Here is a 13,744-nt window from a genome sequence, read left to right on the forward strand (position 1 = left end):
ACTTGAGTCTAAAATCATGAAGGAGGTCTTGTTAGATTCCTTGAGGCATGCTGAGTCAAACGATACCAAACCGTTTTCGGTCGGCCATTTTGGGTGTCGGCCATTTTGAATTTTCTCATTAAGTTCAGTATTTCACAAACCGAATGGCGTATCGCTACGAAATTTGGCATGGTTCATCGGTGACATGTTCTGAGCGCACCTATAAATCTTTAGGACGGCGCCACCTAGTGGTCAGGATATGTAAATAAATTGTTTAAAATCTTTATATCATTTGATTAAATTGCCACTATGACATAAGACTTCACTCAATTGATTCCTTGGCTCATGCTGAGTCCGATGGTATCAAATATGTCTGAGTCAAACCTACTTCCTGTCGGCCATTTTGAATTATATTGAACACCTACTTTTTCGAACTCCTCCTAGAGCGCTCGTGTGATTGGCTTGATTTTTGGTATGCATCATCTAGAGACACTCTAGACAAAAAGTTATCAAAAGATTTTCGGTAGACCTATCCGTTGGCGTATAACGCATCAAAGAATGCGAGGGCGAGCACGCCAAAATGTGTTTGAGCCTGTATCTTCGCAAAACTTTTGCGTATTAATATGAGACTTGGTATATGTCATAACAGTGATGACCTGAGGGTGCATGCACCATTTCGTCACACTGCCCCCTACTGGTCACGAGATATAAAAAATGTCTATTTTTGCTTATAACTACTGCAAATTTGAATGTAAAATTATGAGACTGGTCTTGTTAGATTTCGTGAGGCATGGCGAGTCAAACGATACCAAATGGTTTTTGGTCGGCCATTTTGTGTGTCGGCCATTTTGAATTTTTCTTTAAGTTCAAGTATTTCAGAAACGCAACTGTGTATTGTTATGAAACTTGTTATGGTTCATTACCTACATGTTCTGGGAGGACTTGTAAACTTTTCGGTGCCCCCTAGTGGTCAAGAGATTTGAAGCTATATCTCTGCATCTCTTTATCGTATTTACACCAAATTTGGTGGGTGTCATCACAATCAAGACCTGAGTCACAATTTATTTTTTGGTCAGTGCCCCCTAGTGGTCAAGTCATTTAAGGCTATATCTCTGCATCTCTTTATTGTATTTACACCAAATTTGGTGGGTGTCATCACAATCAAGACCTGAGTCACAATTTATTGTTTGGTTAGTGCCCCCTAGTGGTCAAGTCTTTAAGGCTATATCTCTGCATCTCTTTATTGTATTTACACCAAATTTGGTGGGTGTCATCACAATCAAGACCTGAGTCACAATTTATTGTTTGGTCAGTGCCCCCTAGTGGTCAAGTCATTTAAGGCTATATCTCTGTATTGCTTTATCGTATTTACACTAAATTTGGTATGTGTCATCACAGTCATGACCTGAGGCACCATCTATTGTTTCTGCACCGCGCCACCTAGTGGTCTCAAGATACAAAAAATTGCTATTTTTTTCATAAAACTAATGCAAACTTAGATCTTAAATCATGACAGTCATCACGTATGAATAATTTTTTGCCATGTTTGGCTTGACCCCGGTATCGCTGCTTGCAGCTATATTTCTTATTTATTATTCTTCCTGTCACCTTGCGGTCTATGGCAGCCCATAGAACCGTACGTAGGAAAGTTATGAAATTTGGCACACTGATAGAGGACAGTCCAAATAATATCCACAGCAAATTTGGAGTCTCTATCTCAAACCCGCTAGCGCCACCAACAGTCCAAAGTTGCACTTACATTTTTGCTTATAACTTCTGACCCGTAAGTCCTAGAAATTAAATTCTTATTTCCTCTGATTCCTTGGCTCAAGACGATTCGAATGGACCCTATGACGTCATTTTCCGTCATGAAAATTTTCCCGCCATTTTTAAATATTCATAAAACCTACTTTTGCGAACTCGTCCTAGAGCTTTTGCCGGATTGCCTTGAAAATCGGTATGCACCATCTAGAGACACTCAAGGCAAAAAGTTATTAAAAGAATTTCGATAAACCAATCCGTTGTCATATAGCGCGTCAACGAATTTTACGTAGAGCGCAAAAAAACGGATTTTAAGCTGTATCTTCGCCAAACTTACGCCTATTGACACGATACTTTGTATTTGTGATGCCAGTCAGGAACTAAGGGTGCATGCAGAGTTTCGTCACAGCGCCACCTAGTGGTCAGACATATGTTTTACACGGCTATAACTTTGGCTCCGATTGACGTATTGTCACGGGACTTGTTTCCTTGGAGTTCTGAATAGTTGCCGAGTCCAACGATACCAAACATGCCAGAATTCACCTTACAGTTAACCCTGCGCAGCAAAATAGCGCTTAAAAAACACGCGTGAATATCTCCGCGAGCGTTTTTCTGATCGACTCGAAAACACCATAGGAAGAAACTAACCTTACCTTCTGAATAAAAAGTTCTATTGGCATTATATTAAAATTTTCATCAGAAATGGCCGAAAATTGCAAAAAACGAAAAATTACCTTTAAATTTTGTGTTTTATACACATAAATGATTGTAACTTTGTAACGAAAAGACATTTTTTTACCAGATTTGATATGCTGATGTATGAGCACATTCTGTGGCTACACACAAAAAATTGTATGCTTTCACCACTAGATGGCCTTATAATTGAACAAAACATTTGATAACAAGCCAGCCTTATGGTCATACAACTATTTCTTAACTAAACTAAAGTGTATAGTCATAAAACTAGCTAGATGTAACACAATCATGACCTAATGCTGCATGCACAATTTTTTCATTGCGCCACCTACTGGTTTTGAGATAGAATATGGTATTTTTGCCTAAAACTACTGCAACAACACATCTAAAACCATGAGTCTTCATGGATTATTCCTTTCATGGCTTTGACTATAATCACTGGTGGTTGCCAATTCACTCCCTAGCAACCATTGAGAATACCTTATCAACCGTTTTTGCAAAAGCTATATCTCTGCATTAGAACATCGTAGAGACACGGGGATGGTCTCTTTTGACTCATTAACACTACTGTAACATTTTGTTACCTAGGTTCTTCAATCTGCTTATCCAATCTCAATTTTACATCCTTTTGTGCCCTTTTCGGCTTGACCCCGGCATTGCTGCTTGCAGCTATATTTATTATTAGTTATTCTTCTTCCGCCATTGCGGTCTATGGCAGCCCATAGAACCGTACGTAGGAAAGTTATGAAATTTGGCACACTGATAAAGGACAGTCCAATGTGTCCCCACAGCAAATTTGGAGTCTCTATGTCTAACCCACTAGCGCCACCAACAGTCCAAAGTTGCACTTATGTTTTTGCTTATAACTTCTGATCCGTAAGCCCTAGAAACAAAATTCTTACTTCCTCTGATTCCTTGGCTCAAGACGATTCGATTGGACCCTATGTCGTTATTTTCCGTCATAAAAATTGTTCCGCCATTTTGAATTATTCGTAAAACCTACTTTTTCGAACTCGTCCTAGGGCTTTTCTCCGATTGCCACGAAAATTGGTATGTATCATCTTGAGACACTCATGGCAAAAAGTTATTAAAAGAATTTCGATAAACCAATCCGTTGTCGTATAGCGCGTCAACAAATTTTACATAGAGCGCAAAAAAACAGATTTTAGGCTGTATCTTCTCCAAACTTAGGCCTATTGACACAAATCTTGGTACTTGAGATGCCAGTCAGGAACTGAGGGAGCATGCACAGTTTCGTTGCAGCGCCACCTAGTGGCCAGACGAATGTTTTATAGGCCTATAACTTTGGCTATGATCATCATATTTACAAGGGACTTGTTTCCTTGGAGTTTTGAATAGTTGCCGAGTCCAACGATACCAAACATGCCAGGATTCGCCTTACGGTTAACCCTGTGCGGCAAAATAGTGCTTAAAAAACACGCGCGAATATCTCCGCGACCGTAATTCTGATCGACTCAAAAACACCATAGGAAGAAACTAACCTTACCTTCTGAACAAAAAGTTCTATTGGCGTTATATTAAAATTTTCATCAGAAATGACCGAAAAATGCAAAAAACGAAAAATTACCTTTTAAATTTTGTATTTTTTACACATAAATGGTTATAACTTCGCAACGAAAAGAGATTTTTTCACCAGATTTGATACGCTGATGTACGACCACAGTCTGAGGCTACACAAAAAAAATTGCTTGCTTGCACCACTAGTTGGCGTTATAATTGAACAAAACCTGTGATATCAAGCCAGCCCTATGGTCATACAACTGTTTCTTCACTAAACTAAAGTGTATAGTCATAAAACTAGCTCGATGTAACGTAATCATGACCTGAAGTTGCATGTACAATTTTGTCACAGCGCCACCTAGTGGTTTTGAGATAGAAAATTGAAAATTTTGCCTAAAACTACTGCAACAACACATCTAAAACCACAAGTCATCATGGATTATTCATTTCATGGCTTGGATTATAATCACTGGTGGATGTCAATTTACTGTCTAGCAACCAATGAGAATACCTTATCAACTGTTTTTGCAAGAGCTATATCTCTTCATCAGAACAGCGTAGAGACATGGGGGTGGGCTCTTTTGACTCATTAACACCACAGTAACATTTTGTGAGCTGAGTATTACCACTGCAAGCACCACTCACATTTCCTTCAGTGTTCTAGTTGTCAATGCTCCTCAAGACGTGAGGGAGAGATTTCACTGAATAAGAACACAGCTTTTTTGCTGATTACTGTTATATTAATTTGTCTGAAATCAGGAGGTTTTGCTAGGTTTTTTAAACTGCTCATCCGGACTCAAGTTTACCTTCTTCTGTGCCCTTTTTGGCTTGACCCCGGCATTGCTGCTTGCAGCTATATTTATTATTAGTTATTCTTCTTCCGCCATTGCGGTCTATGGCAGCCCATAGAACCGTACGTAGGAAAGTTATGAAATTTGGCACACTGATAAAGGACACTCCAATGTGTCCCCACAGCAAATTTGGAGTCTCTATGTCTAACCCGCTAGCGCCACCAACAGTCCAAAGTTGCACTTATGTTTTTGCTTATAACTTCTGATCCGTGAGGCCTAGAAACAAAATTCTTGTTTCCTCTGATTCCTTGGCTCAAGACGATTTGATTGGACCCTATGATGTCATTTTCCGTCATGAAAATCTTTCTGCCATTTTGAATTATTCATAAAACCTACTTTTTCGAACTCGTCCTACAGCTTTTGTCCGATTGCCCCCAAAAATGGTATGCATCATCTTGACACACTCATGGCAAAAAGTTATCAAAAGAATTTCGATACAGCAATCCGTTGTCGTATACCACCTTGTTGAATTTTACGTAGAGCGCAAAAAAACAGATTTTAGGCTGTATCTTCGCCAAACTTAAACCTATTGACACGAAACTTGGTACTTGAGATGCCAGTCAGGAACTGAGGGTGCATGCTGAGTTTTGTCACAGCGCCACCTAGTGGCCAGACTTATGCTTTACACGCCTATAACTTTGGCTTCGATTGACGTATTTTCACGGGACTTGTTTCTTTGGAGTTCTGAATAGTTGCCGAGTCCAACGATACCAAACATGCCAGAATTCGCCTTACGGTTAACCCTGCGCAGCAAAACAACACTTAAAAAACACGCGTGAATATCTCCGCGAGCGTTTTTCCGATTGACTCGAAAACACCATAGGAAGAAACTAACCTTACCTTCTGAACAAAAAGTTCTATTGGCGTTATAATAAAATTTTCATCAGAAATGGCCGAAAATTGCAAAAAACAAAAAATTACCTTCAAATTTTGTGTTTTTTACACATGAATGATTGTAACTTCGTAACAAAAATATATTTTTTCACCAGATTTGATACGCTGATGTATGAGCAGAGTCTGAGGCCACACAATAAAATTGGTATGCCTGCACCACTAGATGGCCTTATAATTGAACAAAACCTTTGATAACAAGCCAGCCCTATGGTCATACAACTATTTCTTAACTAAACTAAAGTGTATAGTCATGAAACTAGCTAGATGTAACGCAGTCATGACCTGAGGTTGCATGCACGATTTTGTCATAGCGCAACCTACTGGTTTTGAGATAGAAAATGGCTATTTTTGCCTAAAACTACTGCAACAACACATCTAAAACCATGAGTCATCATGGATTATTCCTTTCATGGCTTGGACTATAATCACTGGTGGAAGTCAATTTACTCTCTAGCAACCGATGAGAATACCATATCAACTTTTTTGCAAGAGCTTTTTCTCTGCATCAGAACATCGTAGGGACACAGGGATGGTCTCTTTTGACTCATTTGACTTGTTGTAACATGTGGTGACCCATGTTTTGCCACTGCAAACATCACTCACGTGTCTTTCAGTGCTCTAATGTTCCATGATTGTCAATAACAGAAGGACAATTGCAGTAGACAAGAACATAGATTATTTTTGTTGCTTACTTTTGCGTTCTTCATCTGAAATCATTAGGTTTACCTAGGATCTTCAATCTGCTTATCCAATCTCAATTTTACATCCTTTTGTGCCCTTTTCGGCTTGACCCTGGCATTGCTGCTTGCAGCTATATTTAATACTGGTCTCTGTAAAATGTATAACTGTAGATTACAACAGATTTGATTCAGTTCATCCACTGAGAAAAAAAAGAGGGACTGTCACACTCAAAACACACCAAACCAAATGAGCACTTTATATATTAAACAAAAGCAACAGATAATGTGCATGTCATATAGTTATATTTTGTATATAAATATATTATTGTTTATAGATGTCAAATATCAATAGATTTTTTTCTCTCTTATTAAAAACGGTCACAGCAAACATCACGCAGGCTTGTACTGCTTACAAACATGCACATGCAGGTGAGAGTTAATTAAATCTACAGTTTTCTGAGGGTATCTGCGTGGGTAGAATCCGGGAAGGTCTGGTTTTCATCCAGATCTTGACGCTTTGTGTGTTCGACTTTATACCACAGGCTGTTTAAATACTCAATTCTGATTGGCTGGAAGGTGTGCATTTTAAATTGTTTAATGCACAGGTCAGTTTGATTACAGTTTGAAATTAATCCGCTACTATAAACATTGGTTACCATAGTAACACAGTTACACTTGCGTGAGAGTTCTCTACACTTGAGTGAGAGACGCATATGTTTATTTAGGTAGGCTCAGAGTCCTATAATAAGAGAGTAACGACACGCTTTGATCTTGCCGCCACGCGGTCACGTGATTCATGTAACCTTCTACAGTTCCAAACCCAGCCGGGCTGTCAATCTATTTGCATAGGTTTTCAGCTATTTTTGTTAAATATTAGCTTGTTATGTAAATTGATTACTATACTTTTACTATGTGTATAACGTTTTTTTTTTACTAGGGAGTGATGGAAATACAGTAAATCAGTTAATAAAGATTAACAGATAACTGTGGTTATCTATAGCAACTACAGCAACACAGTTTATCTTTTATTTTTGTAGCAAAAATATGGCTATATAAATGGCTATATAAATCAATCTGCTAAAAACATAATTCCTACACTTTTACTATATTAAAATCACAAAAAAGATCACCAACGCGGTTATTTGTAACAGTGAAACATAACAGAAACACACTTAATTTATATTTAATTATATTTATAGTACACATTAAATGTTAATATAATTATACATTTTTTTGAGGATACATCACTCGTATTACCTACCAAACACAATGAAACACATAGCAGCATTGTGAAGCAGTGTGACTTTCTTATAAGGCATTTAGCTTCTCGCTGTTGCCCCCTAGTGTTACTCGTAAAAGATAAAAAAAGATATGATAAGTATAGGCTATATTAAAGTAGATGGCCACCAGTAATAAAATATTAAACCATTCAATCTATATTATTCACACATTATACACAACTCATTAAAATATAAAAAATGTACTAGTTGTTATTATTAACGATAACCATTACCTACAGCAGAGTTCATAAAATATCACTGTTGACTATATTCATAAAATGTCTGAAAATGTAAAGAGAAACGGTAATTTCATCGATTTACCAGCAGGTGGCATTGAAATGAATGGGCTTCAGTGCTGCGTTTGGAACTATGCGTCACTGCATGACACGCTGTTACTTCCGCATTCCATTTTACAACGGACGTCTATGTGAGTGTCGTAACTCTCTTATTATACGACTCTGGGTAGGCTAAATGGATGATTTTTGCATATCGTTAAATTTGTATGGTGAATATGGCAATTTTGAGAAATGGGCTCAGGCACGAGACGAAATAGAAAACTTGGAGAAGACGTTGAATGACAAAAAGCAGCACAAAGAATTAACACTGGCAGAGCTAGATAAGATCACTGAGAGAGATAGAGATGCGTGCGCGAGTTACCTGTGTGCGTCTCTTTAAAGTCTACGACAAAGATGAGGTCAATACGAAAAAGACAACTAAATGGGCAGTTAACACTTTCAGTGACTTTTTGCACCAAAGACAGAAAAATTGTGATTTCGAGATCTATTCTGCTTCTCTTTTAAATGAGACATTGCGAGAGTTTTATGCTTCTGTTGTTCAGTCTACCGCTGGACGCGAATACAATGTTGCAAGTGTCTCAGAGCAGGTATAAACCGTCATATTACAACAACATCATAAGTTATAAAGACTTTAAGTTAAGCAATGCTGTCTATACCTGTTCTGAGTAACTGATGTTTACAGTGTAATTTTTTAACAGACGGGTAAAAATGACAGTTATTTTCTTAAGTTACGAGTGGTTAGTTCTAGCACTCCGTCTGCTTTAAATAAAGTAGAGCCATTGGATTGCTTTTATTTGAATAAATGATCACATTTATTTAAATTCATTATTAAAAGAGAGAGACAGAGAACTAAAAGAGAAGGCGAGAGAGAGAGAGTGAGAAAGAGATGCGTGCGCGAGTTACAGAGCAGTAGAGCTCTGCTACGCGTCGGGTGGTTCTTCGCCTCTACGTCGTGCATTAAAACTACTCAGGTACTCTGATCTCCTCACTGCCAAACTTTCTGCACAGCACCACATAAAGTGAAATGCTCATTGACTCTTTACAGCAAAGTACCAGCAACATGAATAATTATATTTTCAAGGAGGAAAGACGCAGTCTAGTCAGTTCTCTCGAACAACGCGCTATCACAGCGGCCGCAATGATGTCTTGACGTCACATTTATTATTGCGCAAGCCAGATGTGCTCATGTTCGCTCCAATGGTACAGCGGATACTTTCGCCGAGAAGTTAGACAAAAAGAAACAGAAACTAAAGAGAATGAGGCAGAGCAATGCGCAGGTACGTCTGTCAAGAACCTTGATGTCGTTTTAGTACCAAAAAGAGGTTCTTATTCCGGATCATATTCCTTCCGAAAGGGTTTTTAACACAGGGGGAAACATTGGCTGCGTCCAAATTACCACATTTGCGTTCTTTGCACTTGACCACTTGACATTACATTTTCCTGTATTTGGCCCAAGTGTTCTAGTGGGCATGAAGATTAAGCGTGCATGTAGATTTATTCACCCGATGGAAGTTCACGCCGCCAGCAAGAGCATCAAAAATTCTCTGGAATCCTCCGCCTTCTGATTGGTTGCCGCCGAACGTTTTCGCCTTGCGATTGGTTACTGCCGAACCGCGTCATAGCTGAATTTGCACCAAAACGTATTCGTTTTTTTAATTAAGGCTACTTAAAATGTACAATTTATTTTTTTCTTTAAATACAATGAATACATAATCACTCTACAATCAACATTAACTGAATTTAAAGATTATCTACACTTATCTGAAACTTTCAGAAGCATAATTCTTTGCACACAATATTTGTACTATAATAATGATGTATTTTACTTTTTTGCTGTGTTTTATTTTATGAAACCCTGCTATGCATATGATGTAACCGTTTTATAATAGCAGTAAGCCCCACGAAGCAGTGGTGTTACAGTGCATTTTATCCTCCGCTTAGCACTGTGCCTAACAACGCCCCTTAGCTGTTATAAAATGGACCCGCTGCTTTTTGGGGCTTATTGCTTTATCAATACTATGTGTAAACAGCCCCTAAATTACAAAATCCTCCCTCATTTGTAATCTGCTTTACATTTAATCACTTGACATATGATTTTATCCAAAGGATCCTAATAAGCACTCATTAACAGCTCTCACACATACAGTCTTTACTGGTAAATTACAGTTAAGAGAACATCTGTGAACAGGAGCATTTTTAAAGTGCCCCTCAGAAATTATTTTAAAGCTGCCTAATATTGTCTTGAGTTCCCTACAACAGGTTTAAATGCATAAAGTAAAAAAATATATATATACATTTAGGCTGAGGCTGGTTTTGGAGAGATTTTGGACAATTTTTGTGTGGTCAAGCTGGTCGGGCTAAGAGACCAGCTTAAACCCACTGACACACCAGCTGGACCAGACTGAAAGACTAGCGTTAGCTGTCTGCGAGGACCAGTTTAAACCAGCTACTTTCATTTAAACTAGCTAAGACCAGCAAACCAGCTTAGCCAAGCCTTCAGCCTGGTCAAGCTGATTTAAACTGGTGGGTCAGCTAGTCTTCCAGCCTGATCCGATAAGACCAGCTAAAAAGTGTCAGAATCCCCTCTAAAACCAGCCTGTTACCCCAGCCTAACCAGCTAAGTCCAGCCAACCAAGGCTGGTTTTAGCTGTTCTTTTTAGTAGGGCATAATGGACATTGTTGATCGATGTTTACATTAAAACTTGTAACTTGTACAACTTTCCCTATTATACTTTCTGTTATAGAATTTTTTGTGTAAAGTAAAGCTCTCATTTCTGTAAATAAAGAAATAAAGTTTTTTTTGTTCCTAATACTCTCATATTGGCATGTTTATGTTTTCTTAGCTGTGGACATCAGATTGTCTAGTCTACCCTTTTGTATGGTGTTTTTGAAGTTTTCATTGTTGTGTACTAAAAATGTTTTTTGTTATACATGAACTGCAGTCAATGGAAAATACTGAAAAATTGCAGACCCACAATCTCTTTCACCTGGTAAAGTTCACCAACATCCGCTGCATTACTGTCCTGCTGTGCATGGTCTGGTGAGACTTCTTTTGTTGTGCTCTTTAAAAACAAATAAATCACAGTTCAATACAGTTTTAAAAATAGATTAATGCATTATTCTTCCAGTTTCTTCCTTATAGTAAAACTGCACACTTCTTTATACTTTTACTTAACATCTATGCATATGAATGACAAGTTCACAGCTAAAATCAATACAGTTGTTGAATGGAAGTTTTAAGATCTCCCAGGAAATAAGTTGGCAGAACATCTAATATTTTTATAAACTAAGAAAATATTCGAAGGCACATGTGGCTACATGTAGAGGTCAACCGATTTATCGTCAGGTCCCATAATTTGGCCAATTTTTTGCATAATTAAAAAAATCGTCTTTGGCCGATTTTGCTGCAAAATTAGTCCGATTAATAGGCAGGCACATCTGCGGGCACCTAAGCGTTGTTGTTAAACTCCTGACGCTTTTTTTTTCTAAAACTCCTGACGCTGCCAGTACAACAGCCTGACGGGCTTATGTCTCGCGATGCACCTCTGTGCAGCCACAAAGATTGGGCTCATTAAATGTGATTAATGAGAGATGATCTTTGTTTGCGTGACAGAGAATGAGCAGAGCCGCGTCTCTAAACTGTTTCTCTCTGCTCTCCCTCGCGCATATTCCACAAAATGAACACGATGGCTAAAGGTCGAAGACCAAATCATATCCAGCAAGGAAATGTTTTCAGTGTTGTTACAGTAACACTTTGTTACAGTTTTGTTACAGAGTGTTTAGAAATATTTGCCCAAAATAACAGTCTAAACTAAAAAAATTAAAGTTTACTATGTTAAAGACACACTATGCAGTTATTTTACCTTAATATAACAGCTTCAAAGTTATTTCAGTGGTAAACAAAGTCATAGTAGGGCGAATCATTCTCCTGTTGAAGCTCGGGGAGGACGCCGCTAGCAAAACCACCAATGTAAGCTTGAGGGAACCGCCCCTGACAAATCTCGCGAGAATCACGACTTGCTTTACGGCAACGACGTCACATACGTTAGGCTTGTTCGACTTCGTGTGCCTCTGCAAGAACTGACCGCCGGATGACTTCAAAGTACAGCGAGAATGATCCGAGACGGCACTTTGACGTCATCCGGCTGTCGGTTCTTGCAGCGCTGCATGAAGTCGATCCAGCCTATAACAACAACTGCACATGCGAATTTGAGACGTGAGGCTAAACGATTTAAAAGTTAAGAAAGCGCGTTTGGAAGAGAGTAGGAAAAGGAAAAGAGAATCTGACCGCGTTAGGAACCGGACAAGAGTCCCACTTGGTCAGGTTTTTAATCGTTGTCGTGAGCTAAAAGACAGCACTGGATGGGATGCTGATCTGGCGATCTTGTTGATGGACTAGTAAGTAAATCTCTTATTTGTAAACTTGTTTGCTGTCTATGTTGTATGTTGTTGCGCTTGCTTGTAGTATGTCGTGCGATTATCATGACAACAGTTGTCAATATCTCACATAATTATCAGGACATAAATAAGCCTAGAGGTTGTAAATAGTGTAAACATGCACAATTTGCAAACTATTATGATAAATAGCAATAATCATGTATAGTGACATTATAACGAACAACGTTATGAAATAATGCAACATACACAATTAACTTTGTCATGGCATTTTGTAATGTGTACAAGAACACAAATGATAATGATAATGAAATGATACAGTAGACATAGACTATAGACTGTTTACATGTGATTTAGCTGCAATCATGTAAAAACGCTATAAGCTAGCAAACGCGGTACTTTATTATTATATGCACTCTACACTTGAAATAAACTTCTTATTATCCTATTACCATCATCTGTAGTTTAGTAGACTATGCAGTAGCCTAATATTTGTATGAAACTACCTGGTCATTAACTTCGGAGTACTAGAGTGGGAAATTACGACAGTTGCAAGTATTCTCCAGCGACTCTAGGGGTCGCTGTTTGACAAAAACGCTGAAAATGCATAGAGAGGCTTTAACTTTATGATGATTAAATAATTTATCAGCATTCACATAACTCATCTTGTAAATATACTTTTGCCGCAATAGTTAGCTTGTCCAAAACCGAACAAATTTTCAACCATTATACACTTACCTAGAGGATTATTAGGAACACCTGTTCATTTTCTCATTAATGCAATTATCTAATCAACCAATCACATGGCAGTTGCTTCAATGCATTTAGGGGTGTGGTCCTGGTCAAGAAAATAGGCGTTTCTCAATGTCAAGGAAGGATCCTCGGAAGCCAGAATTTCGAGGATGCTACGTCATCGACGTCCGTCGAAGGACTGTTCCAATGTCGAGGATCCTTGGAATTTCAGCCAAGGACCGAGTCCTTGGTTCAAGAAATATCCCATTTACAGGAAATGATGCATATGTGTATCCTTCGCGCTCTACCCGTGCTGAAATCACCCACAATCTTAAAAGCACACTTTCGTGCACTTGCTAGCCTGTTCCATTTACGTGTTCTCCGAATGCTTAAGAGGAGCCTCCCCTAGCCTCTGAAGAAAGTGACTTGTAAGGACTTAGTCCTGCCAAGGAAGTATCCTTGACATTGAGAAACGGCCAGTATCCTGAACTTCAAACTGAATGTCAGAATGGGACAGAAATGTGATTTAAGCAATTTGGAGCGTGGCATGGTTGTTGGTGCCAGATGGGCCGGTCTGAGTATTTCACAATCTGCTCAGTTACTGGGATTTTCACGTACAACCATTTCTAGGGTTTACAAAGAATGGTGTGAAAAGGGAA

General features: G+C 38.5%; 1 protein-coding gene across 2 annotated transcripts in view; it reads left to right on the forward strand.

Annotated features, from left to right (window-relative positions):
• The window catches only part of LOC129424096 (solute carrier family 22 member 4), a 92,880-nt gene that overhangs the window by 53,268 nt on the left and 25,868 nt on the right, over nucleotides 1-13,744 (forward strand). For both annotated transcript variants that reach the window (XR_012370950.1, XM_055180674.2), the window contains exon 6: nucleotides 10,901-10,998. Coding sequence is in view for 1 of the 2 variants with exons in the window: in XM_055180674.2 (XP_055036649.2) it covers nucleotides 10,901-10,998 (98 nt within the window). In the remaining variant the exon portion in view is untranslated. The remainder of the gene's footprint in view (nucleotides 1-10,900; nucleotides 10,999-13,744) is intronic.

The sequence above is a fragment of the Misgurnus anguillicaudatus genome, chromosome 9 (assembly GCF_027580225.2).
Source record: "Misgurnus anguillicaudatus chromosome 9, ASM2758022v2, whole genome shotgun sequence".
NCBI classification, from domain to species: domain Eukaryota; kingdom Metazoa; phylum Chordata; class Actinopteri; order Cypriniformes; family Cobitidae; genus Misgurnus; species Misgurnus anguillicaudatus.